Genomic DNA, 26,282 nt, shown 5'->3' with positions numbered 1-26,282 from the left:
GATCTCGAATAGTTCTCCTCAATGTCTGTCCTACAATTCTTATGATTTTAGTTCGGAGGATTTGGTATTGGGTAACTGAATAATCCCCTAATAAATAGTTTTCTTGTTTCTCATCACTATTCAGCTCAATATTATAATGATATTGTAAGGAGAAATTCTGTCTTGGTCAGGTATGAGAGTTAAAGGTTTAGACATCCTGGTTTGTTTTGTACCAAATTCTTTGTAGCTTTTTTATTTTCAAGACCATACTGCTATTCTTAAGATACTTTCAAATTAACGTAACTTTGCTCGTTGCCGAAAAAAACTGCCTGTGAAGTGCTTTTTGAGAAGATTGAAAAAATGTATTGCGAGAAAAAGTGGACGTGAAGGGAGATTAGCGTGGAGGAAACAACACCCTGGTAAGGTGGGCTGGCAGAGATGTTGGTTAATACTCTGGAAAACCGACGCAAGCCATTGTTTTTCTTTTGTTCCAGTGTTCAAGCCGCTGCCTGATCCAGCTGATTATACTGAGGATTGGCTTAAAAGTGGAGCTGGGCTCCCTGATCCTCACAGTGGTATTCTGCCATCACTTGTGACTGTAGACATCACAGATTTCCTCTGTGGCAAAGGTAATAAACAGGAATTACTTTCTTACTGATTTAAAAGAATTCTCACAACGGTAATGTCTTCAGAGATTTCATACATTCCTTGTTCACAAAGCGCAAAGTAGACGTGACACAAAATCAGATTCTAATGTAAATGCAACTGTTCTTTTATTTCAGCTGACGTGTTTGTAGAACTGGGCCGTTCTCTTCACCTGAACTTAAACCTTGAAATGGCTGAAGAAATGACAGAATTCCTAGACGGCCTGGTCGTTCTTAAAGAGGAGCATTTAGGAGCCAAGGGTACCCAGATGAGAGCGTCAGGAAGGACATCTCTTTTGAGGTCCTTTTGTTTGAATACCTCGGAAATATTTATTCATCTGGAGGCTCCTCCAATTCCCGGCAAACCCAAACTGCTTGGCAGTCTACTTGGAATTGAGTCAAAAATTTGTCTCAAACTCGATGAACAAGGTATGTTTGAGCAGATCATGTGCGTACTCGTTTTTGTAATTGCCTGTTTTAAGGTTATTCCACAGTGAGTCTGTGGAAAAGAACAAAGATAAAAGCTCTCCGGTCCTCAATTAAGCCTTTAAACCCCAACATCAGTATACATATTCTTCATTATGTTTTCTACACATTCCCTACGGTGCTGAAAATGAGAAAGTGTTTAACAATCAAGAGCTTCCTTGTTGGTGATTATTTCTTATGTTCTCGAGACCCTAACGTGTGGGGGAGAGGGGAGTATTGTAAGGAGAAATTAGATGCTAGTCACTCTTGGGGTTCAAAGGATTAATGAAGTTAACCATCAGAGAATAACGGGGGTAAGTTTCTAAAGAAACTGTGGTGCTGCGTCAGTGGGAGAGTATGGTAGGTAATGTAGTATTAACAACTGAGTTGAAAACGTAAATTGGCCACCATAAAGAGTAAAAAAACTGACGTTTCGAGCGTTAGCCCTTCGTCAATCGCTCTAACGAAGGGCTAACGCTCGAAACGTCAGCTTTTTTACTCTTTATGATGGCTAATTTACGTTTTCAACTCAGTTGTTGACACTAAATTACTAACCATCAGAGATCTTATTATAGGAATCATAAATGTCAACAAAATCTCAGTTTCTTCTCCATGGCTCCAAAAATCTCAGTAGAAAAACATTCCATATTAAAAGAATCGTTATCTAAAAGTTTTTCGCTTGTAACTTTCTGTATCTTGTAGTAAAATCCTCTAAATTCGAGTGGAGGTTAATTTTTTTTCATTCCAAACGTGTATTTATACTATTGTTTGTTTTCGGCATTTCATATACAAGGAAACTTAAAACGAGCAGACACAAGATTGCAGTTACATGGGGTGGGTTTATCTACCTCAGTATACGACAGATGTCGTTCGCTGATTCATCCGTTTAGCTGCTCCGTCGATTTGGAGATGGTTTGGGAGCCTCACAGTCGCGATCTGTATCTGCAGAGGTATGTGTTTAATTTCTAGATAACTTACAGTTTGTTTTCCACCGGAAGCGTGTTACTGCTTTTCAGAGGTGGATCCAAGGAACCCCCTTTCCTCGTCAGACCCGTGGACCTCCTGTCGGACACCAATGTTCAAACGTCAGGATCGCGAGTTACTACTCAGTATGAAGTATTTAATACTTACTTGCCTTGAAAAAAATAACAGCTTATTCTAGGCTGTGGTGTAACAAAAACAGTATTTTTTTTTTCTGAATCAAGGCTGATTCCCTCCCTCTCCCGCCTTCCCTCCTTGTTCTAACTTGCCTCCTTCAAGAAGGGTGATGACCTCCAAGCCGTTTCTGTTACACAAAATTTTGTTGCTGCTACATGTTCTGGTTTTTTGAGAACAAGTTAAAAGCAGACAACATTGTTGTCTGAATGTTTTTGTTGCGTCCTAAATCTTCCTGCTTCACATACCGTCGACGACTTTAAGTTGAGTCGGAAATTCTCCTCTGATGCAATGTTTAAAAACTGGAACCAGAAGTGGCCACAGAAATTAACGTGTGTATTATCACACGTATTAGTTTTTCATTTTTTCCAATTGGACGTCCAAAGTTGTTTTGCAATAGTTTATTTGAAAACCTGGTGGTTGCCAGTTTGTGCTCATATGATAAATATCCTTGTTTTACCGAATAAGCTTTCGCTACTTGTTTTTCTTGCCAGTGGCCGCGGTATTCCTCAGCTCTACGCGGTTATTGAAGCCGGATTCGTACAGGTCGATGTTGGTCAAGAGCACGTGACTTGCCTTAGTGTCCTCGCTGATCTTGCTAAACAGTTTTTCAGTCCAACCACGGTAAATCAAGAAATGGAGGAACATTGTGTTCATAAGAGTGATCTCACACCCGTGAAACCTGAGCGGGTTGTTCTATTTGAGTCTTTTGACGATATTCGGGCTGGCTGCTTTAGATACGTAACTGCCTCAGGTAATGGAGAAAAAAGTGTCATTGAAACGTGTACAAAACAGCCTTTTAGTCTTTCTTAAATTTTGAGTTTACTGACTGGCCTATGTTTCCGTTGCTTTTGCACTAGCAAGGTTGTTCCTGAACGAATTCTGCCCTAAAAGTTTCAACAAATTATGTTTGCCTTGTTACAGGGGAGGGAGAGGCGCATCATCCAGAGCCGTGGGAAGTTGTGTTTACATCGGAATTTAGTGAAAGACCTCCTGCGATGACTTGGAGGTACCCCGAGCCCCGAGCACTGTCTGCGGTTGATATGGTACCCCTGCCTCTGTCGACACCTGTTTTGGTGAACACTTTGAACATGGGCGATGAATATCAGGTATCACATGATATGCTAAAGCATTTTGGAATAATTTTGCTATCTGTGGTGTACACACAAAGTGTGTAAGGTGTAGGTAATTTTTTAGCTCTAAAGAATTAACGAGTTATCCAAGTTGTAGCCAAAAGCTAATTCAAGTGTTCTTAATTTTGCTTTTATTCTTCTCAGGTACCGTGTGTTCTTCGGTATTGGGATCCAACTCAGAAATGTTTCATTACTTACAAAGAGTTCACCCTGTCGGAGAATAATGCAACTCACATTCCACTCCCTGATCCCTCTAAGGCCCACCCCGCAGAAGTGATTGTCGCTGCCGAGTGGCAGATGGTAGTAGACGTGACGGTGGACATTGAATACCCGGATGATAGAAGGTTCGTGACACAGTCACACAGTTAATTTGTATTTATGAATAAGGGAGACTAATATGGTGAACTTGATCCTAGAATTCTCCATTTTTAAGTTTTTGCACTGTCGTCTCGTTGGTGATTTACCTGTAAAAGAAAACAAACATTGATGCGTAAGGTGATAGGTCTGTTCCAGTTGTTCTTGTTGATTGATAGTCTTATTGGTAGCTGTTCTTTCGGATGTCGCGTAGGGCTCCTAAGTAAATCTTTTGTGATACATTACAGACCTTTACTAGGTTTGATCTTCAGGGGTGAGTAACGCTCATACCAACAAAGTGGCGGCCGGAGGCTCCGTAGTGAAGCAAATCGTGAAAAAAGCTATCTAGATGCGTATGGTTCTTGGCGATCTCAGCTGTTTTGTCTGCAGTTAAAGGTTCAGGGTTATTATCTTGTGTTTCCTTGACTAAGTACTTTAGTAGGCAAACTTTTATTGTTTTTTCACAGCCACGATGATGATGATTACATAACCACCTCTTATGCGTCTCCATACCGGTCTCTACTGAGTGCTGCTTCACTGGCAGCTTCTGTCAAAGTGAACTCTGTGGTGAAGCCGGAACTCAATCCCGCCTTGTCAGCTCAGCTGAATATCAGCATGTTACAAGTCAAGTTCACCAATCACCTGCACGCGATCGGCCGAGGTAAGATAAAGATTATTCTGTCTTTTCTGCTTATATGGTCTGTTTTAACGTAAACTTTCTCGAATATAGAAGAACACTTCTCGTTCAGCTCTTCTTCTTTTTCTGTATGCATTGGAACTGTTATCATTTTAGTAGACTGTTAAAAAGAAAAAGAACGGTTAAAGCCGTTGTGTGGTAGAGAACAACTGCTCAGAAAATTTGGGAGAATATAAGCAATTCTTCGGAGACTGCCTTTGAAAATGGTGTGCTGAAAAAGTAACTCTTTAACAACATCTCCTTCACTTCTGGTTTACAAAGGTTTGCTCGGCTCTTAAGTTTAAAAAAAAAAGGACGAAATTTCTGTAGTTAATTCGGGCTTCGCCCTCATCAACTATCACAGGATAGAAACATCGAGCTCGTAAGCTTATTTTTACAATTATGGGCTGGTGAGGGGCAGTGTTACAGTTTCTGTCTAGCCCAACGCATGAGCCGTGTATGGCTCGTACCCAGACTTTTCAAATCACAATCCAGCGCCTGTACACTCACTCCCAAGAACTCGTTTATTAAAGTAACTATTTCGTTCTTACATTTGCAGTTATTCCCCAGTACCTAAGGCAGTTTACTATAGATCCCTTTCTCCCAACGGACCAAGAATTTTTACTTCTGAGCGTCGAGGGGCTCAGTGGTGTCATCAAGGATGTTGGAGGGACTGGAGGGTTCTTACAAGTTCAGGCAGAGTGGAACTGCCACGCGCAGGTGCTGGACTATGGGGACCTTACCCATAGACCTCTCTTGAGCCCTTTCGATGTGGGCTTTACCGTGGCCATGTACCACGAAGGAAGAGTAAGACAGTCGTTCCTGTGGTAATTTACATCAGAAAAATTTAAGATTGATAACACAAAAAGAATTCGTAATCAAGAGGAAAATGCCTTTGGTTGCTTGCTAAGTATCGATTTGAATGTTCTCAGCAACAATGTGGCTGTTTGGAGTTAGTCTCAGCTTTCGTTCACCTTGATAAACTACTCGTTATCAGCTTTGTAATAACAATTGTAGAGGAATCAGTATTTTATGCTTTTTTAATTGGGTTGTACTTTATTTCATTTTTACTCTTATAGGGGTTGGGAACGTGAAGCCAACGTTGATAATTTTCCATTCGCTTCCAAATGAATTTCTGTGTCAATTGAAGTTCTAAGGAAAGAATCCATGATTCTCATCTTTCATATCATTCATTTGTCTGTCCCCAAATTAATCTTCGTTTTTAACTTAAATTTGTTATGTTGTTTCTCTCGGTTGCTTTGATGTTATTCTCTTATTACGTAGACCATGCCCCCTAAAGCCGAAGATCGCCCCGCGGCTCCCCCTGTGTGGATTGATGCTAGTCTTGAAGCGGGAACAATCTTGGCACATGTCAGTCAAAGTACAATCCACACAATCGCACTGTCCGCCACGGCTTGGTGTCAAACTGGACAGAGTGAGGCTCAGAGGGTTATTTTTAACCATTACGTTATCTGCAATGACACCAACGAGGCTCTGAGATTTGGTCAGGTGAGGAAGGAATGTGTTAGGAATGACGGGTTGCTGATGTTGTTGTTGCTTGCTACCTTTACTACGGTAGAAATACGTTTTGAATTCTGGAATAACGATTTCTACGGAGCAGAAAAAAGGAGTCTCGTCTGAAGAAGCGCTTGTTCACTAATTTTATCCAATTCCAGCACTGTTGTTTCGTTGACAGCACTGTAAAATGAAGACAGGACTGTAATTTGGTGTAATTTTGACCATTCAGTTACTGTAGTATTTGAGACGTTTACTGATACTTTAGTATAGTTTTATTCGTTTTAAACAAGTAATTTGAAGTATTATGTACTGCATAAGAACCACTTATTCTACCGTCTGTGATTGGTCACTCTCTGAACCAACATTACCATTTAGATTGGCTGTTGTGATCAAGATACAGCAAGCCATTGAAGAGTGCTCATATTGTTATTTTTTCCCACGCCTACTTTCAGGTGGACACAGACGAGTCATTGTTATTAATGAGCCGTCACGTGCATGCGTATAGTTGGCGAACACCACATACTGTGAAGGCCTGCCCCAGGCTACACGTGTGTATCGAGACCGAGGGAGACTGGCGCTGGTCAGAACCTTTTGATATTGATACTGTTGGCGTGTTTAGTCGAACTATTCATCATCGTCTACACAGTGCAACTCTGTTCATCGAAGTTAAACAGCTTTCTGGTATGCAGAAGCAAGTAAGTCTTTCAAAACATCTACTGTCAGAATCGGCAAGGATAATTGCTCAATAAACTTCTTCTATAAATGGCAAGCTTTATTATCGTTCTGTAATGTGGATGCAAATGCGCCTTCTCGTAGATTTTCCGCGACTCCTTAACCCCCAAGTACTGATGTCATTGGTTGATAAGTGATTCCGTGCACGAGTTTCAATGTATTTCGTCAAGTATACATTTCCATCATACGTTTCCCCTCATTGAATGTGATTTATGTGTTGGAAAAGCACGTGATCTGGGCGTAGCAAAAGCCGATGGCGTGATGCTTTTGCGCTATACGTCAATGAAGTCAGCCGATTTTTACAAATGTGTTGACCAAAAGATTGAAGTTTAACGTAGTGGGCGTCATTTGCCATTACTAAGTTAATGGTAAGGGGAAGTCCCGTGTTTCAACTTCAGGATTTCCTTTTGGAGGTTAAGGCTATGCTTTTGAGTAAATTTCAGCAAAATATATTCAGCCGTTTCAGAATTATGATTGTTCTAAGCTTTTTGTTGATTTATCAGCTGCGACATGATACTGTTTACATACGCACAAAGAACAGAAATGGGCTATATTTCCTACGTGGACTTAAAACTGTGCTTTTTTCACAATTTTTTTTGTCTGTTTTTTTTCAGGTTATCATTCGCGGAAGTCATATCATTGTTAGTCGCCTTTCAATCGATATTGATGTGCAGATTCTTACCAACCCCTCCCTGAACACTGAACAGTCATCCAAAGCCCGTTACCAGGTACTGTTGATAAAATTAGGGATGATAAAGCAATTTTCAATCGAGTTTCGAAAGTAATCTGGGATTGCATTGGTTTTGCTTTACTTTACTCTGTGATTGGTCCGCAAAACTGGCGCCATTCCCTCGATCAATCAGATACAAAACTAATACCAATCACTACTTGGTCGTCACACGCGTTTTCCCGCGCTTCAGCCGGGCTGTTTGGTTGGTTTTACTCTGCGTTCTCATTGGCTCTTTGGACATATTCATTTCCTCTGATTGGCCGTCGTGATAAGAATAATCAACGATGGAGAGGATAAAAGAATTATAAATGGTGAACTTGAAAAATCTTTTCAACCATTTTAAGTTCCGCCACTTGATTGTGATGTAGTTCCTCAAGTATCCAAAAGCTATAATTCTTAGGAAAATTAACTTTGGTTTTGATAATGGTGTTGAAAACCACCATTTAAAAAGTCTGCTCAATTTAGGTTCTTGAGGATGTTTCCCTGCCAGCCAACACAACATTGCCATCTTATGTCATTTCCCACGGCGGCCTAGCAGGCATGCGCATTCGTATTCCTAACGTTACCACGTGGTCTGACGCGTTACCACTGGAGTATGGAGAGGGAGAGAGTACAGGGCATCATTGTATTGTGCAGGTAATTATGGGCATATATTTTGATCTATTTATGTTTATGAGTTTGCTAAATCAATCATGGAGATGACAAGCGGCACCGAAAGTGAACGCTCCTGTCAATCAGATCATGACTGCTTTTTGTCCCTGACTCAGAGCCCACTTGGGAAACTAAATCATGATGCATCCATCAATTGAAAATAGGGGAAAAGCTCAGGCAAAATAGTAAAATTTCAATCCCCTTTTGTACTTTACTTTCTACATTTTCTGTCTCTAAATCTTGATTTTTCCAGTGCGAACTACTGTGAAGGACGTCGCACGGCTTTGAAATTTTTATAGGAATTAATTTCCATTGATTTCATGTGGCTGTCAATTTGACTGTTAATACCTTTGCACTTTACTCGACGTCGTTTTGAAAATAGGCTTCATCCGAACGAGCCTAAGGCAGAACTTTGCTCTTGAAAGAAAGGCCTTTGGTGAAAAGCTGTTTACTTTTTTACAGCTTCTCGGAGTTAAAGATTTCCAGACGTTTTATTTCTGGTACAACTTAGAGAAACCTGGATCTCCAGATCAGATTAAGGTAAGCATTTCTCTTTACCTTTGGGCTGCATCTTGATTTTGGTGTGCAGGATGTGACCAATTGTACGACAGTTGGATTTCATTTTTGATTGATATTGAAATAATCAAAAGCAATTTTTTGGGTGTGCGGCGTCAAATAATCTACAAGTAGGAGTGTGTTGGTGAACGCCAAAGGTCGTTGTCCGCCAAAGTCAGTGTTTGAAGAAATAAAAGCATGGGATTTCTCCGTTGCATTCTTTTAAGTCTGAGTTGGCAAGTTTTGCATGGCCCTTTGAGCTATTTTTGTTTCCAGTGGCGCTTTAAAAACGTTTTATTACCGAAATTTGAGTTTGTGTCCTTGCCTCAAAAATCTTGAAGTGTCGTGCGAAATAAAACGCCACAACACTGCGTTTTATATGAAAAAATTGGTAAGAATTTTCTTTCAAAAGGAAAAGTTAGACGAGGGTGTTGGTCTTGCATAGATTTGACTTTTGTTCTGCAAGACTGTAGAATTTCACTGCTCCTCTATTATCTTATTGACATTGCTTTCTAGGTGACCTTATCTCCTCTGTTTGTTATGCGGAGCCATCTGCCCGAACCAGTCCTCATGAATGTATTCACGGCCAATACGAACTCGGCTTCAGTCCTTCAACTGCAAGGCCGAGCACGTGAACAACAGATGTATAGCCTAATTCCGAACTCGTGGCATCACCTGACTTTTCAATTTACTGGCTCAAGTAAATGGTCCAGTCCCTCTGTACCACTGAATACCACACTGATAGAATTAGCCAATAGGATGAACAATAGTGACGATAAGGAAGAGGACAGACCGCTGGCTGATATTTGGCCGTACTGTGAGAATCATCAGTATTTTCGGTAAAGGCAAACACTGTTGTACCTCTGTTACTAACTGGGACATCTGTACCATATTGAAGAAAAGAATTATCCAGAAACCTCCTACATTTTTATTTCCGCCGGTAGAGGAGAGTATTTACAGGTTAACGCACTTAGCGAATGATTATCGGGATTTGACAGAGAAACTTCAATACTCGGCTTGCCGAGTGCGGTATTGACAATTTCGAGTTCATTGTTTGTGAACGAGTACAGGTAAATCCTGATAATTCACGAGTAATGAGTTCGTCCACATTTTTATTATTCAAATTGAATACACTGCACAAAGAAACAGTGCATTGAAACCACTATATGCTGAACTGTTGACAACAGGTAAAAACGCGTTAACTAACTTGAATGAAGAATTTAAAATTCGCAACCTTTCCTTTCAAAACAGATATTCCCCAAGCAGTTGCCTTCTTGGTGTTTCTAGGTATTGCATTATCATTTAGAGAATCACTAACCGCATCTGACAAATCGTCCAACTTTGAGTCAGCCGTAGCTATGGTGTAAGGACAGTGGTGGGTTGAATTTACACCACGGCTATTACACCACGATAATGACGTCAAGGAGGTTGTTTCGTGACAACCCAGTATCACGTGATACAAGTCAATCAATCAGAAAATCGGAATTCGTACAGTGTATAAAAGTTGAATAATAAATAAAATTACTCCGAGCCTTTTTTCCGCACCAAATTTAGGACACTGTGTATATACTCACATTGTCTTTTTGGAAGGAGGGAAATTTATCTTAGACACATTTTCCAAAATCAGGTCTTGATACTACTTTTCAAAATATTTTTTTAGGCGATGTGATGTTATATCAGAGGAGAAACAAGAGTCTTCTCTGGTGAAGAATTTATCACTTGGTGGTGACGTGAACGAGGATAAAACACAACTTGGAACCAAGATAGATGCACCTTCTCAAGGTCAAAGTTGTTTGTTATGTGATTCGTATGACTTTGCTTTATTTTTTAATGTGTTAAGAAACTTATGACAACCGGAATGAGAGGATAGGTGTCATGCTTTGTTTGAAACAATAATTTAACTCTACAGGCTGACAGTTTCAAGACGTAAAGAGAGAATTGTTACTGTGCTTTAATACTTTCACTCACAAGAACCCGTGAGAAATTCTCATTATTGTGTGTCATACAATTCTTATGTTGTTAGTTTGGAGAGTTTGGTGTTGGATCAACCGATAATCAATCCTCTAATTGATATTTTCCTTTATTCTTATCACTTGTCTGCTTGATATTGTATGGATATTGTAAGGAGAAATTCCGTTTTGGTCAGTCATAGGGGTTGAAGGGTTAACCAAGGGAAGGCCATGCATAACACATCACAGAACGACAAAAGGCAAAAAACAGCAACAACAACAAAATAAAAACGCAAATGACCGCCCGACTGATTGCACGCGAAATTTTGAGTGTAGCAACAACCTGGCTCTACAAATTATCTTCATAACCGCCATCATCCATGATTTTAGAGAATGTAATGCTTTTACTTGCAATTTATTTCTTTGTACAGATATGCGTGAAAACCCGTCCTCAATCCCTGCTATTGAGGTACAGTGCCGCGTGATAAAACGGTGGCCTCATCTCAGCTCGCTATTGGTTGAAGTATTACCCTGGTGTTTGCTGGTTAACAACATTGCTGTGCATGTGATCATCAGGGACCTGGAACGAGACGTTGATATAGATTTGCCGAGTGGCTCAGTCGTGGCGCCTCACAGAATCACAGTATGAGAACTCATATTGTTTTTGAGAATTATTAAATCGTCCTAATCAACCATAGTACATTACGCGCCTATACTGTTAAATCCGTCACTTTCACTCGTCATTGTTTTGGTTTGTTTTTTTTTTTTTTATTCGCGGTTCTCAAACATGTGCATCCTTGCAGGCGTATTCTATCAGCGACTTAACTTTGGTGTTTTCGATATCAAATCACAAAACTCAACTTTTTAGGTTGAAAAGAAAGGTTTCTTTTTAACTTGACACAATAGTAGCTTTTTCCTAAGTTGACACCTGTGGAAATTTGAATGTCATTTTTGTTTATATGCCAAAACACAGCTTTAAATTATTCTTGGAACATGTTAGCAACTAGCACATCATTTAATCAATGCTCAAACATAATGAAAACGAGGAGCAGGTTTTTTTTTTTGTTTGTTTTTTTTTTTTGTTCTTTTGAACCAATTGACTGTCTAGAAATTATTTACTCAGGGAAAAGTGAAGTTTGGTGCTTATTTTGGAAACAAAGATGGCAGTTGGTCCGAAGCAGTGTCTCTTCCATCGGATTCACCCAGCACTCGAGAGGCATCCTCAAACGATGTCGATGAAGGCCTGTCTGTTCCGATCGCTTTCGTGTTGAGTTCGGGTGATATTCGTGGTGCTCGTTGGACCGTTACATCTCGGATGTGTCGGGGAATCAAGATCGTATCAGTTGAGCAGAGATTTCAAATGATAAACAATTTTGGAAAGCCTTTAGTTGTCCATCCTGTTCTAGTGACCTCTGGCAAAAAGGTAATCAATGATCATTCTAATTTGTATTATCTTTTAGCAAATGTCGAACTCGACTAACAACACACACTCTCTTCAAAGCTTTTTCTCATATTTTTATGCTGAGTGTTTTTAAAGTTCTTTTATATCTCTATCATCCAATTGGGTGGAGGAAAGAATTAATGTATTCAATAACTTTTCCAACGTTTTCTTTCAAGGAGAAAAGTGAAGCCTCCTTGCGAAGTAAATTACCGTTCAAAACTCGATGTAGTCTAAGAATTTCTAGATTTTTTGAAAAAGACGACCGCAGCTCCATGTTGACAATCGCTGGCTTTGGAGCGGAGGGGATTGGAGGGGGGGAGGACTTGGAAAATACTTCAAAGTTATTATGTAACGATTGGGTAAGCGGCTTAACAAATTACTGTCTAAACAAAGACTATGGTATCCATGGTTTGTGGGGTTTTTTTTTAACAAGGATTATTAATAGTAATGTGTCGAAAATAATCCGATTTGCATTGGTTTGTCTTTCCTTCGCTCCGTAATTGGTCCTGAGATCACTCGCTACCGTCACTAGTCAGATATAAAATTAACGTCGGAGTCCATTTACATTCGTTTTTTCAGAGTTCTCGTTTACCCAATGTGATATTTACTCTGTGTTTGATTCATTATGATTAACTAGGCACTCTTCCACTGTAGTAACTATTGCAGCTCCTGCTTTTCCCAAACAAGGGATTTAATCTGTGAAATAGGCTTCCTAACCAGGATGCTCATTCCTTAAATCAACAGATACCAGTGGATAATCTGACCCGAGCTATTGCAGTTAGTTTGTCCAGCGATCCCAAGCAGTTTATGCCTATCACCTCTTGGGACGTGCCTTCTTCCACCGCCGTAGTAGTCAATGAAGAAGGGGAATCTTCATTTAGTGGACAAACATCTCCTGTGTTGTTTCTCGCCTTTGAAAAAGAACCGCAGTCTTCAACTAGTGAGGTGAAAAACCTTAAATGGTCACGTGCTGTGCTGGTCACGCCAGAAGTAACTCGTCAATCCGTGGCAGTATCCGTCGATGATAGCGCTACACTCCCTGTAGTTGTGACGTCACACGTTGCCAACGGTGTAGTCAACATTGTTGTCTCCCCAGATCCATCACCCCGTCTGCTTCTCCAAAACGACTGCCCCTTCACACTTCAGTTTGGGCAGGCAATACCTCCGCAAAGCCCCAGCCACGTCAGTGATTCTCCGGAAAAGATTGTGGTCGTGGAACAAATGCAGGGATTGGGTGAGATTCCCGCAATTGTGGCCTTCAGTTCCACTTACTATGAACTTCCTGTCATGCGCGAATGGTTTGCTACTTCCAGTGAGGTACAGAGGCTTCCCGAATTGCACATCCAAGCGTTGTACGACGTGAACGTGGCAGAAATATCAGAGGAAGAAGGTGAGCGGGGAGAGCTAGCTGCTGAGATGACAACTGAAGTTCCTCAAGGGTGGAGTAATGGCTTTGACTTGAACTCTTTAAGGGAGGTGTGTGTCAACTTGCCTGGGAGGGGACAGGTTCTATTGACTGTAACTCAAGAAAGACTTTGTACCTGCGTTAAGGTCCAACCGTTAGAAAAAGATCGTGCGAGGGACAATACAGTTCAAAGTGTATCGCCTGTCTCACCAGTCATCCATGCTGATTTATTCATTTGTCAGGTAGGGGTGACGATTATAGATGAAGTTACGAACTTCCGAAATCCTTACGAAGTTTTCCGAATAACTGCTGAAGGTGTCTCCGTGAAACATTCTGCGGAAGAAACTTTGAGGGATAGAAGTCATGATTTCCGGGACTTGTCTTTGTGCGTTGGAGCAGTTCAGGTCGATAATCAATTGCAAGACGACATGTACGAGTTTTCAGTGATTCTAACACCAAGCAATGCTCCAATGACGATTAAGAGAGTGCCGTCGCAGCGAAGACCTGGTCATCGCTCAAGAGCTAAGCCGCTGGTCAGTATCAAAATTGTGTATGAGCCTGGTCCGAGCGCAGAAGACATATTCCTCAGCTCTGTATGTGTTACTCTTCAACCCCTGACAATGTACATCGAGGACACTTTTCTTTATCGTCTAGGGGATATGGCCGTATCATTTCTGCCTCCTCTTCTTTACCACTCGTCAACGTCAGTTAGTCACTTGGAGGGTGATCGACATAAAATTCTAAATGCAGCTTGTGCAAATGTTCGACCAATCTTAATGGGCGAGCTGAAAATAACTCCCGTAACGTTTAGCGTCACTCTCCACGGCTCTGCCAAGCTCTTTTTGTCTGTTGATGATTCTCCTCTATCTCTTGGCCAGTTTCACATGTCTCCGGTTTATCTCCCAAGTTCTGCCCTCGTTCAGAAGCTCACTTATCATTACGTGACCGCAGCGCTATTCAAGGCGGGCTGGGTATTGGGTTCTCTTGAACTTCTCGGGAATCCCGCAGGTTTAGTGAGAAGCTTTAGTCAAGGGGTAGCTGATTTCTTTTATTTACCTTATGACGGGCTGACTCGCGGGCCTGGCGCGTTCGTGTCGGGCATGTCCCGAGGCATGTCGTCTTTCGTTAGGCATCTTTCCACCGGTGCATTGACGTCCATCACGAGTCTTGCGTCAAGTATGGCTCGGAACCTGGATCGACTAAGTATGGATCGCGAATATCTCCGACTGCTAGAGGAGCAAAGATGCAGAAGACCAAAGAAAGTGCTAACAGGTACAATTTAGTTGTTTTTTTTCTTCTTCCACTTTATGTTAAACCTAAGGACTGTCTTCTGTGAAGCAGCAGTTAAACTAGCACAATGAAACCTCCAGTACGAAAACGTCTACAGGACTAGAGATAATGATCCTTGCTAAGAGATGTCTCTTCGAAAAGGTAACAAGTACAGAAGTCAGTGCAGTGTTTGACTCACTCGCCACCACCTTTTGTGTCCCATGGTCGGTTTTACCGCTGTTAAGGTATCCCAAAAAAGGAGTTTCATTGTCCTTTCTGTCATTCTCTCGAGTAATGTTATTGATCCACGCCCCAAAGGGGGCTCGTGCCTTAACAGGATTTGATAATCGAGCACCGGGTTACTGAATCTCAGAGACAAAGCACGACAAAGTGGGTCGTGAGAAGTTTCATAAGTTTGGCGCTTATTTGGTGTATTGCTCGAACGTTTCTCTTCAAAGCCAAGGTGGCCGTAAGCCTAAGATTAAATTATCTTTCGCAGGATTATCGAAAGGGCTTGGAGGATTCGGTCTCAGTCTCCTAGGCGCTGTAGCGGGTATAGTAGATCAGCCCATCCAGGGAATACGGCAAGCTAATGATGTAAGAGAAGCGGCCAGTGGTGTCATTACTGGTGTAGGAAAGGGCCTAATAGGTGTGGTTACCAAGCCATTGGGTGGCGCCATGGAGCTGGTGTCACAGACTGGGCAGGGAATCCTACAGGGGGCTGGTTTAACAGAGCTGCCAAATCGACTCTTCGATCCTGGAGAAAGGTTGGCGTTTTCTGCGAAGAACAGCCATTTGAAGTACTTCTGGTAAGGCGTCTTGTGTTTCTCTCGATTTTTCAGTTTCATAGCAGTTCTGTTTCCCGCTTATTTTCGTTAAGTTCAGCCGTATATTTTACTACAAGGTTTATATTTGCAACAATTGTAACAATGATTAGTGTTTTTATGGCAAGGACCATTTCTTTATACTGACGGTATTCCATAGAGATCACTTTATTTGGCTTTTACTTTTCTTGCCTATCGTTGCATACTTACACCACTGCATCGTTGCACTGTTGCAGAGAAGCTGTTACCAAACTGCTTTAACTGACTTAAAGTTCAAAATCAAAGCATTTGCTGCAGCTTTATCTCTCATTGGGAAGATGAGTTTGGAAACCTACTTTATCTAAGAACCATACATTCGTTTTATATTCTCAGGAAAATGCTGCACAATCAGGAAGATCTTGATCTTCTTCTTCACTTGGAAGCGACTGTTGTGATGTCATCTGGGCATGACTATGATGGAACTTTACTGCTAACCAGAGATACGTTATTCATTGTGGGCCAGGCCGCAGATACCATCCAGCAAACTCTCTTTATTAAGGACATTGACTTAAAAGAGGATGAAGAAGACAATAGGAGTGTTGCCGTTGTAAACCAAATAGTTATTGCAAAGGACGAGAGCGAAGAGGCGGATGGAGTGCATGACAGTGGTGACCCAGACCGCTTGAGGCAGTTCCTTAAAGATGCGCGGGCTCAGGCATTAGAGCAAATGGCTACCCTGGATAGCTCTGACAGTAATTTGACTTCTCCTGGTCAGAAGTTCGTTTTGCTTGTTGACCCTATCTTAAGAAGAACACTTTTGTTACAGTTTCAATCGGCTAAGAGGAACTTAATTTCAGACTCGTAGCTTCCCTGTCCACATGAAAGGGCTCTTTTGTCAGCTGGACGAAATCTTGAGACACATCTGTTTTTGTGGAGAAAATAACCGCGAAATTAAACGCCGCGCTAACCCTAAGCCAACCATCCCCAGTCAAATGGAAATTTTTTGCGCGTAACTTTTAAATTGATAATTTACATTCTTCAAAGTAGGGTTCATTTTAAACATCTACGAATCATCTCCTGTGTAAACCCCCTGGTGAAAAACCCGAAAAGTAAGAAAATTTGAAAATGTTAGGCTTTTTCTTGTTTATTTTCTACAGCTTGATACATAAGGCCTTCTAAGCAAAAATATCGCAAATTCACGGGAAAACTCTTCTGAACAATTTGCTTGCCACTCGCTATCATGAAGTGTTAAATAATTCCTGTAAGGGGATTATAATTGTATATGATGAGGTATGATCACAAGGTATGATTATTGCCAGGGTATTTGAAATGGAAAACATTTTCAATACGAATTTGTTCCTAGGGAATATAATTTATCTCGATTTTATAGTACAGATATTAGTGTTAAGAAGTGTGGCTTACACTTGCTATCATATTTAAGTGCACTATCCTAGCTGAATTAGGAATAATCAAGGTTCTTGGTGGGAAGAAATTGTTGAACAATATTCAAACGAATCACTTTAGTTTATAAATATGCAGAGGAGTAATTTGTAAACAGGGGGTTGGAAATGTTTGTACCACAGATGCACAGAATAATCATTCAAATAAAGTTGTCTGAATTTGATTACATGGATACTTATGAAAATTTACGCATTGCGGTATACTGCGTTCAAATGTTCTTATAATTGTGGTGTGGTTTTTTTGTAAAAATTTATTTCAGTTTTCGAGAAATAATTTTTTTCGTTCGACCGCTCAAATATGCAAATTTTCACCCTGAATATTACCCGAGTTGTGTGACCTGATGTAACCAATGTATTAGACCTACGGTATTTCTGTGAACATAATCCTCTGTTTTATCATCTAAACTTAATCCCCTGTCGTTATTGAAGCTGGCAAAGAAATATTTATTTTTTGGTGAATATTTTTGTCCGACATACTTTTCCTATGTCGAAAAGTAGCATCAAAACAAAGACAGTTTTAACAATGACCGATATGACAGAATCTACTGAGCTTCAAGCTTTTAAAAGACCAAAGGATGGTTATAAAGTTACTGTAAAAATTTCCTTGTGTATTTGTGTTGTTCTATGATCTTGAGACGAACTCTGCCAGTTGACTGAAATGCCACACACGGTCCCCCTTGCAGATTATTTTCGGCCATTGTGTGACATCCAACAAGAGCCAACATGAACGAAAAAGGAACTGATGTTCAAGAAGCCGATATTGATCCTGTTTTGTTTTAAAGGAAAAAAGGCAATTCTCTTCGTCATTCACTTAAATTCACAACTGACATTTATGCTGCTATGTTAGAGTTAACTTCGACCAGGTCCCAGTGATTTCGTGTCGCAATCAAATGCGTCAAGCGACATTTAAAAACTTGCGCGGTAACACGCATTTAGCGTGAAACACCACGACCACCGTTCAGCATTGAAATTGAGCATGTACTGATTTAAAGAACCGCAACAATATAACGAGAGATTCATGGCTTAAATGTTGTGTGGTGTTCTGAGAAGTTGATTTCTTGCAATATGTGTTGAGTGAATCCTCCTCCCCAGGCCCTCGAACGAATGGCTTCTACTCATGAACGCTCCTCTGACAGTAGAGAATTAAAACTAGCGTTTCCAAATGTCTCGCTAATAAAACAGGATGATTAGCTTTGTAAATTATTTACAAAGCTGATCATTCAGCTCCCCATTCCATGCCTTGAATTTGAAATTATTGCCCCAGCTGCTAATTCGTATGTATTTTCAGGCGATGATCTTACAGGGTACATGTTATACCCCATGTAATAGATGAATATTCAAAGAGACAGTGATTGTTGGCTTTTACTTGAGCTATTGTCAAGTTTATAACGACAGTTTATTTTAATTCTTAACTCTACTGCACTTGAGCTGTGCAGAGCACGACACTGGGTTAAAAACCTGAATTACCGATTTATTTCAATGATTCACTTCCTGTTTGAACGTGATGTACATATACACGTGATTCTAAAAGAAAAGATATCTACCTACTAACCGTTAAGGGTCTAATGCCATGAAATTTAATCACCAAGTGTCAAGATCGGAATATTTTAACCGTCAACCGTCAAAGGTATCCTCCTTTTGAGACCTTTGAGGAAGAACGGGCCATTGGTTGGCATGAGAACGAAAATGACTGGGAAAATGACATTTTATTGGCTGTCTGATGTGAGTGACGTAGAACGTTTGCAGGGAAAAACTCAAAGGACGAACAGAGGAAACTAAATTTACTTTTAAAGAAAGACACTGAAGGCTGCCGATCACGGTAAGTGCTGTCTGTTTAAAAACAAGTGATACTATGCTATATATATATGTATTCACTACTGTTGTTTTTACTTAAGACTTTGGAATTTAAGCGTCCCATCAAGTCTCGATCATGTCGTTGATGCTACTTGGCAGAAGGGAATTCTGATATCTGCGATGGAAAATGAAAAGTCAAGAGTCCGCAAAAAAACAGTTACAAGCAGTGTGTATGATGTGACGTTTTGAAATCCATTTAAAACTAATAGGCTCGATCAATAAATAGTTTTAAACCAGCGCTAGTAAATTGGAAATCGAATATCTATAACAGGAGTGTAACTGAGACCATTTACATTTCCTATCAATGGAAGGAAGGCGAGATGTAGGTCACCCGAATATTATGTATTCGATCTTTTGTACATTTATTTCAGTTTTCCACGTCTTTCTTTCATTATTGGTGATGGATTTGAACCTGCAAAGATAAAACCATTCACTTTATTTTACAGGAAACGACAAGCCTCAGTGTTCATTCCTTTTGAGCGGTTGGATTTTCATCAAGTGATCAATCACAGCACAATTGAAGCTTTTTCCTGTAAAAGGTAAGCTATCTGTGTGCGATGATAGAATCTTTTCATTTTCTAGCGGGTGAAACCTGCGTGATGGAGACAAAGACTTTGTATGAAACACAGGTGGGCTTTTACGGGCGTTGTTGTCTAAACCGACCGCACATCTACCCAAGTGTTGCCATTAGAGGTATCTATCTAGATAAGGATAAAAAATCGAGACAATCAGGGTTAACTACAGAGGTTTCAGGTAGACAATTAACAATTGATATGTCTCTCACGGATTTGGAATTTGACATTACTGCACTGAGAGTTCATTCGAATCATGATACAAACTCTTCACAGCTAAGGCTAAGTTTTTATACTCGAAAATTTTGCGAACAACTCAGCTCTCAAAATTCTCGAATTACTTTGAAGAACATTTAATGTTTATTTATTGATGTTAGGATGATTTGATTATTCAGAAACTGAAAGAGTTTCACTTTCCGAAACTAAACCTTGTGAGGTGAGAGCACAAATTTCAAATAAAAGAAGCAATCAACCTCTTTTTATAGATGCAAATTACGTTGTTATTTCATTTTCTCACTATTATGGTCTGTTATCTATGTACCTTTAAACCAGTCACACAACTTATCTTTTAACGGAAGGGAGGGAAGGGGGCTGCACCTGTGTTTCATTGGAAATTATTGTTCTCTTATACATTGAGCGAAAAGAAAAATTGTCGCTTCGTGGTGGCCTTCAATGACCATGACTTGATTGTTGTGTAATCTGCGGCTAAAAAACGTCCTAGGAGCTGATTTCGAAAATGCATGCGATCACTGTACGCTTTTGGTCAATCAGAAAAGAGGTAGTGAGTTGAATGTTTAATAATATTCATTAAATTACGTTCGAATTCTTTGCCCGCTGAACGGTCGAATAATTCAGTGCCAGTGGGCAAGTGAGTAGCGCTCCCTTTCCAAGTCCAAACAGGATAGATGAAGTCGCAGCTCCTACATTGAGCTGCAGGAATTTTAGTTCGAAATTATGGCGAATAACTCTTTCCTGCTGAACCAGTTCCTGTGTTTAAAGATTTGATCGAGCTGTTTATTTTTCTGTATTCTACAATATCTCAATTTCTTGGCTTCAGGCAATAAATATATTCACTTTTTAGTTTCATAGATTGCGTGACAAAGAGAACCACTGATGGTGTTCCTGTTTACTTAGGTCGACTATTATAGCTTTGGAAATGTTCCCGAAATGCAAATGATCGCAAATTCAAACCGGAAATCTTTCCTGACTACAAATGACGCCTTTATATATATATAAAAATGTGATTACATAAAAACTGAAATTCTGTGTGCCTCTTTTAGTGAAGTTCCAAAATCAGCCAATCCACTACAAACTTTATTCTAAGACAATGATAACAAACAAATGACCAGAGAAATCAGAGAAAGAAAAAAAACAATAGTAGGAAATTATTTTCAATCGAACAGGGGTTGATTTTTAGTGTTAAGTACGAATGAACGTCACATTGGCTTTAAAGGTCGCACCGTGATGGTTTGGCACTTTCTTAGAGACTATTTACATTTCAAATATGAAAGCGAGTCATGCTTTGTTGATCTGGAGTGAATTACACAGTAACAAAAGTTCATTAGCAAGTTTCAGCGAGCGCGAATTTTACGTGTCCATGATTAAAAGCTGAAACGATATGGATGGACAGCTTGTGTCATTAGAATGAAAATTGGTGACAGACGGGAAGAAGTAGCGGATTAGAGAAACCTAGGAACAGTATTCACACAGCTTGGTTACTACGCTAGCATCAGTAACAGGAGATTCTGAAGAAGTCTTGTATTTGTCAGCTGATTAACTAAAGCAGTGTGCATTGGGAGTTAGCTGTAATGATGTATCTTAAGCACTTCAACATTTTCTATAGAATGTCTTGTTTGAAATAGATGTCTTACACAAATTCTAATGCTGACGTAGTTGAAAGCCTCGCACCAGAAATCTTATCCGTGACGTCTTGCAAGATTCCTGACTTTTTTCACGGTCTCTGGAGGGTCTTAACTCGGAAACAATTGGAATACTTTAAAGCCACGGATGGGTTAGGTTCTTTCGTTTTAATATCCATAACATGATTTTCCTTTGCAATTGGTTGTGATGAATGAAACATTTAATTGGAAAAATAAAGGAAAACATGTTTGTTATGAATCATTCAGAATTTCCTAAAATTAATGAGAAACTAAGTAAGTTCAGTAATAAGAGCACTTTTTCGATTGAGTGTTGTGTGTGAAATCAAAACCAAAGTAATCTTAATAGCCAATCAGAAGAAAGAAAAATACCCTTTAAGAGCCAATGAGAACTCAAAGAGTATTCACTTAAAAGCATTTCCTTCAGAGCCTCTCATCATTTATCTGTAAGGAAGAACTACCGACGAGCTAACCCGTCAGCAGCGTTTTGCACCTTGCAAAATTTTTTTTGAATTAGTCGCTTCTTATGTATAATGTTTCCTTCACTTCTTTCAAACTTACAGCAAAGAAGACCACAATGGACAACTCAGAAGGGGTTTTAAACACAATGCAAGTGGTCTTGATGGGTATGACGATCGCCAATTTCCTTCTAAACACTGGTCGTCTTTCACCAGCCATAGAGTTGTGTAAGGAATGTTTGAATTTACTAAACAGTCAAGCGCTCGATAAGGATGGTCAAATTACCCACTCAATTCTCGTTAAGAGAATCTACACCATAATGGCCACAGCAAAAGAAAAATACGTCAGGGAACTCCTTCTCCTGTACCAGGACTCTGATGACACCTTCCAACTAGGAAGGTTGAATTTATTACTAGCGACTACGCTTCACACTCAAACGAAGTTTGTGGAGGCAAGAGAATTTTATGAGAGAGCAATTAATATCATGAAAACGAATGACGACAAACGAGGAAAAGCAATTTGTTTCAGAAACTTAGCAACATTACTTTATTCCTTGGGAGAATATGACAAATATAAAGAATATCTGGAGAAGGCCCTTGCAATCAGAACGCAAATTGGTGACAGAGTTGGAGAAGCATTGCATTACAGAGAACTAGGAGGACTGTCCATATTGCGTGGTAACTATGACAAGGCACAAGAATATATCAAGAAAGCACTTGCCATCAGAACACAAATTGGTGACAGAAAGGGAGAAGGAATGGAGCATGGATTCCTAGGAACAGTGTCCCAAATGCTCGGTAATTATGACCAGGCGCGAAAATATCACGAAAAGGCACTTGCCATTAGACTGGAAATTGGTGACAGAGAAGGAGAAGCAGCCGATTACGAAAACCTTGGAACAGTGTTCCGATCGCTTGGTAATTATGACAAGGCACAAGAATATTACAAGAAAGCACTTGTTATCACACTGGAAACTGGTGACATAAAGGGAGAAGCGAAGATTTACGGAAACCTCGGAACAGTGTTCCGGTTGCTTGGTGATTATGACCAGGCGCAAGAATGCTACAAGAAAGCACTTGCTATCAGACAGGAAATTGGTGACAGAGTAGGACAAGCAGCGGATTACAACAACCTAGGAACAGTGTTCCAATTTCATGGTAATTATGACCAGGCACAAGAATATTACAAGAAAGCACTTGCTATCAGTCTGGAAACTGGTCTCCGACAAGGAGAAGCAGCGGTGTACGGAAACCTAGGAACAGTGTTCCAATCGCTTGGTAATTATGACATGGCGCAAGAATATTACAATAAAGCACTGGCCATCAGAATGGAAATTGGTGACAGAGCAGGAGAAGCAGTGGATTACGGAAACCTAGGAACAGTGTTTCAATCGCTTGGTAAATATAACATGGCACATGAATATTACAAGAAAGCACTGGCCATCACAATGGAAATTAGTGACAGAAGAGGAGAAGCAGCAGATTACGGATGCCTTGGATCAGTGTTCCAATCGCTTGGTAACTATAAGCAGGCACAGGAATATTACGAGAAAGCACTGGCCATCAGAATGGAAATTGGTGACAGAGCAGGAGAAGCAGCGGATTATGGAAATCTAGGAACAGTGTTTCGATCGCTTGGTAATTATGGCCAGGCGCAAGAATATTACGAGAAAGCACTTGCTATCACAATGGAAATTGGTGATAGAAGAGGAGAAGCAGCGGATTACGGAAACCTAGGAACAGTGTTCCAATCACTTGGTTATTATAACCAGGCGCAAGAATATCACGAGAAAGCACTGGCCATCAGAAGGGAAATTGGTGACAGAAAAGGAGAAGCAACGGATTACGAAAACTTAGGGGGACTGTTTGCAATACTCGGTGAACATGACAAGGCTCAAGAATATCTCGAGAAAGCTCTACGTATTAGAAAGGAACTCTGCAACAGAAATGGAGAAGCAAGTTGTTATGCAAACCTTGGAGCTTTGTTTCTGTCACTCGGAAAATACCCTAAGGCAGATAAATATCTAGAGCACTCATTGGCAATAATGAAGGAAATTGGCGATAAAAATGGAGAAGCAGATGTTTATGGTCATTTTGGGATAATTTCTCATCATCTTCATGATTATGAAAAAGCTCAAGAATATCACAAGAAAGCCCTTGCAATCTATGAGGAAATTGGCGACAGAAATGGAGAAGCAGTCGAGTACACAAATTTAGGGAAATGTTTCCAATCGCTTGGCAGATATAATGTGGCCGAAAAATACATCAACAGGGCCCTATTAATAAGCAAGAATATTGAACACAACTTGAACGAATATGGGTGCCTTCGTCACCTTACGGTGTTGAAATTATCACAATTTAATCTCAAGGAAGCCATGTCGTATCTTTTTCAGTGTATTGGAAAATTCGACACGTTGCGAGGTTTCCTTAAAGATAACGATCAGTTTAAGACTTCTCTTTTAGAGAAGTACGGCAATTTTCCTTATAAGTTGCTCAGCAACTTGCTTTCTTCTACCGGGAAGCCAAGAGATGCTCTTTATGTTGAAGAGCTGAGACGGGCAAGAGGCCTCGCCGACTTCATGGCAGCCAAGTACTCTGTAGAAGAGCTGATCTCAGGCAATCCACAGTCATGGCATGGCATTCACAATATCATCACAAAAGAAACAGACTGTACATGTCTTTACATTTCAATTGGAAAAGAACATGCACGGTACTGGATTCTCAAAGCATCAGGAGCCATTCATTTCTCACGAAAGAAAGTGAGTCTGGAGCAACGCGTGGTGACCAAATTAGTTCCTAATTTGGATGAGTTTTTCACAGAAAGCTTTCGCAGCCTTGGCATTTTACCCCAACGGAATTGTGAAGATCGATCATTAGATGACACCGAATCGATGCCACCTCACTATGCCGATGACAATCACGGGCTCCTGCGTGATTATGATCCAAAAGATTTCAAAACGAATCTTCGGTCGTGTTACGAGATAATCATCGCTCCCGTGGCCAGTTTACTGAAGGAGCCCGAGATTTTAATTGTCCCTGAATCCTGTATGTACCAAGTCCCATTTGCAGCCATCGGTGATGAAGGAGGAACATATTTAGTAGATACTTTCAGGATCCGCGTCGTTCCCTCTCTGACGACTCTAAAGCTGATTCGGGACAGTTCCCCCGACTACCACAGTCAGAGAGGAGCACTGATAGTGGGTGATCCTAAGGTTGGCGAGGTGCTTTTGAAAGGAAAACGCAGGATCATAACATCATTGCAATGTGCAAGAAAGGAAGCAGAGATGATTGGACGACTTCTTGGAGTGACACCTTTGACTGGAGACCGTGCAACAAAGAAGGCAGTTCTTGACGCAATAAACTCAGTAAGTCTGATTCACTTTGCTGCCCACGGTGATGCCGAAAGAGGAGAGATTGCTCTTTCTCCTAATTGCCCCACCGACTTCATTCCACAAGACGAAAACTTCCTTTTGACGATGGCGGACATTTCGCAAGTTCGGCTGCGAGCTAAACTGGTTGTACTTAGCTGTTGTCACAGTGCACGTGGGAAGATTAAAGCCGAGGGAATTATTGGAATCGCTCGAGCGTTCTTAGGATCTGGTGCTCGTTCAGTGTTGGCGGCACGGTGGGCCATAGAAGACACAGCCACGGAGGAATTCATGAGATGTTTCTACCAAAACTTGTTCCGCGGTAAAAGTGCAAGTGAATCCCTTCACGAGGCCAGGAAATGGTTGAGAAAGAACGGCTTCGAAAAAGTTTCTCAGTGGGCTCCCTTCATGCTTATTGGCGATAACGTGACATTTGATTTTGAAAACTGGCCAGTGTCTAAAACATCCAAACAGCCATGAGAGAAGCGAATCCTTTGAAATGGACCAAGTAAAATTTGCAACCATCAATTGCCTTCCTGTGGAAAGAGGACGCCGTCTATGAAGGACAAGATTGATTAACGAAAAACTCTTCTGTGAACGCTTTGTGTAACAATCTGGAACAAGACAGTTCATAATTCAGTGTTTATTAGCCGGAAGTTAAGCTGTGAACAAAGTTCATATGTCAAAACAAACAAAATATGAGTAAGTATTTTCCAGAAGCGATAACCAAACAAATATAAAGCAGTTTTTTTCGCAAATAATTAGTTATTTCAGCGAAGCAAATTTTTCCAATTTTTTTTCCACTTTTTTGTATTTTCTTATAAAAGGATATGGTAATTAAATGTTTCGACAGCTCTTTTTGCTAAGAAATAAGTTTTAAAATCGCAATAAGGTCGATATAGCGCTCTCCATGTCTCTTGTATCTATACGGAATATAATGCTTAAAATTTTTCCTTGAAATTGATTGCCTGAGTGATCAGTTTTTCACGGGCTAAAATTTTCAAATATTCAATGAACATTCGTCTCGACACAAAACATTCTCAAGACTATTCTAGTTTTAGGAGCAGTTTACAGTCTGTAATATTCTATTGCAGATATATGTGTATAGGTCTGTTTTGTAAACTTCTATGTTGAGTGACTTCCGTTGGTGACCTCTAGTTTAGTTTGTAAAGGTTATTATGTTTGGTAAAAATCGCTTTCAAGAATCTATGTTTAAGAGACAGGCCAGCCATCA

At 40.4% G+C, this 26,282-nt stretch overlaps 3 protein-coding genes across 3 annotated transcripts in view; all 3 read left to right on the top strand.

Annotated features, from left to right (window-relative positions):
* LOC131778705 (intermembrane lipid transfer protein VPS13B) overlaps positions 1-17,041 on the top strand; it is a 33,338-nt gene extending 16,297 nt beyond the window's left edge. Inside the window, exons 18-37 of the mRNA XM_059095127.2 lie at positions 474-608; positions 762-1,052; positions 1,882-2,038; positions 2,738-2,997; positions 3,168-3,352; positions 3,521-3,720; positions 4,198-4,391; positions 4,966-5,213; positions 5,691-5,915; positions 6,377-6,619; positions 7,271-7,384; positions 7,852-8,022; positions 8,500-8,577; positions 9,109-9,431; positions 10,253-10,374; positions 10,973-11,184; positions 11,665-11,964; positions 12,727-14,659; positions 15,156-15,465; positions 15,853-17,041. Of these exons, the coding sequence (XP_058951110.2) occupies positions 474-608; positions 762-1,052; positions 1,882-2,038; positions 2,738-2,997; positions 3,168-3,352; positions 3,521-3,720; positions 4,198-4,391; positions 4,966-5,213; positions 5,691-5,915; positions 6,377-6,619; positions 7,271-7,384; positions 7,852-8,022; positions 8,500-8,577; positions 9,109-9,431; positions 10,253-10,374; positions 10,973-11,184; positions 11,665-11,964; positions 12,727-14,659; positions 15,156-15,465; positions 15,853-16,324 (6,173 nt within the window). The 3' untranslated portion in view covers positions 16,325-17,041. The remainder of the gene's footprint in view (positions 1-473; positions 609-761; positions 1,053-1,881; positions 2,039-2,737; positions 2,998-3,167; positions 3,353-3,520; positions 3,721-4,197; positions 4,392-4,965; positions 5,214-5,690; positions 5,916-6,376; positions 6,620-7,270; positions 7,385-7,851; positions 8,023-8,499; positions 8,578-9,108; positions 9,432-10,252; positions 10,375-10,972; positions 11,185-11,664; positions 11,965-12,726; positions 14,660-15,155; positions 15,466-15,852) is intronic.
* A 4,758-nt stretch (positions 17,042-21,799) lies between these two features.
* On the top strand, positions 21,800-23,297 carry LOC131778763 (G-protein-signaling modulator 1-like). The gene is made up of 2 exons (XM_066165395.1): positions 21,800-23,198; positions 23,248-23,297. Exons 1-2 carry the CDS (start codon positions 21,800-21,802, stop codon positions 23,295-23,297), a joined length of 1,449 nt encoding a protein of 482 aa, XP_066021492.1.
* On the top strand, positions 23,294-26,161 carry LOC131774956 (tetratricopeptide repeat protein 28-like). Its single transcript, XM_066164774.1, has 2 exons — positions 23,294-24,539; positions 24,630-26,161. Exons 1-2 carry the CDS (start codon positions 23,369-23,371, stop codon positions 25,526-25,528), a joined length of 2,070 nt encoding a protein of 689 aa, XP_066020871.1. The 5' UTR covers positions 23,294-23,368; the 3' UTR covers positions 25,529-26,161.
* Positions 26,162-26,282: the final 121 nt, after the last annotated feature.

This window comes from Pocillopora verrucosa, chromosome 4 (assembly GCF_036669915.1).
Source record: "Pocillopora verrucosa isolate sample1 chromosome 4, ASM3666991v2, whole genome shotgun sequence".
NCBI lineage: Eukaryota > Metazoa > Cnidaria > Anthozoa > Scleractinia > Pocilloporidae > Pocillopora > Pocillopora verrucosa.
The sequence above is the reverse complement of the archived record's forward strand: the minus strand, read 5'-3'. Positions and strand labels throughout refer to the sequence as shown.

Bases quoted from the DNA above. Each gene is read 5' to 3' on its own strand.
- LOC131778763 (XM_066165395.1), top strand. From the start codon at position 21,800: ATGGACAACTCAGAAGGGGTTTTAAACACAATGCAAGTGGTCTTGATG. The intron at 23,199-23,247 runs GTAACTATAAGC...ACTGGCCATCAG, and splicing joins ATCAGTGTTCCAATCGCTTG to AATGGAAATTGGTGACAGAG.
- LOC131774956 (XM_066164774.1), top strand. From the start codon at position 23,369: ATGGAAATTGGTGATAGAAGAGGAGAAGCAGCGGATTACGGAAACCTA. The intron at 24,540-24,629 runs GTGAAGATCGAT...ATGATCCAAAAG, and splicing joins CATTTTACCCCAACGGAATT to ATTTCAAAACGAATCTTCGG.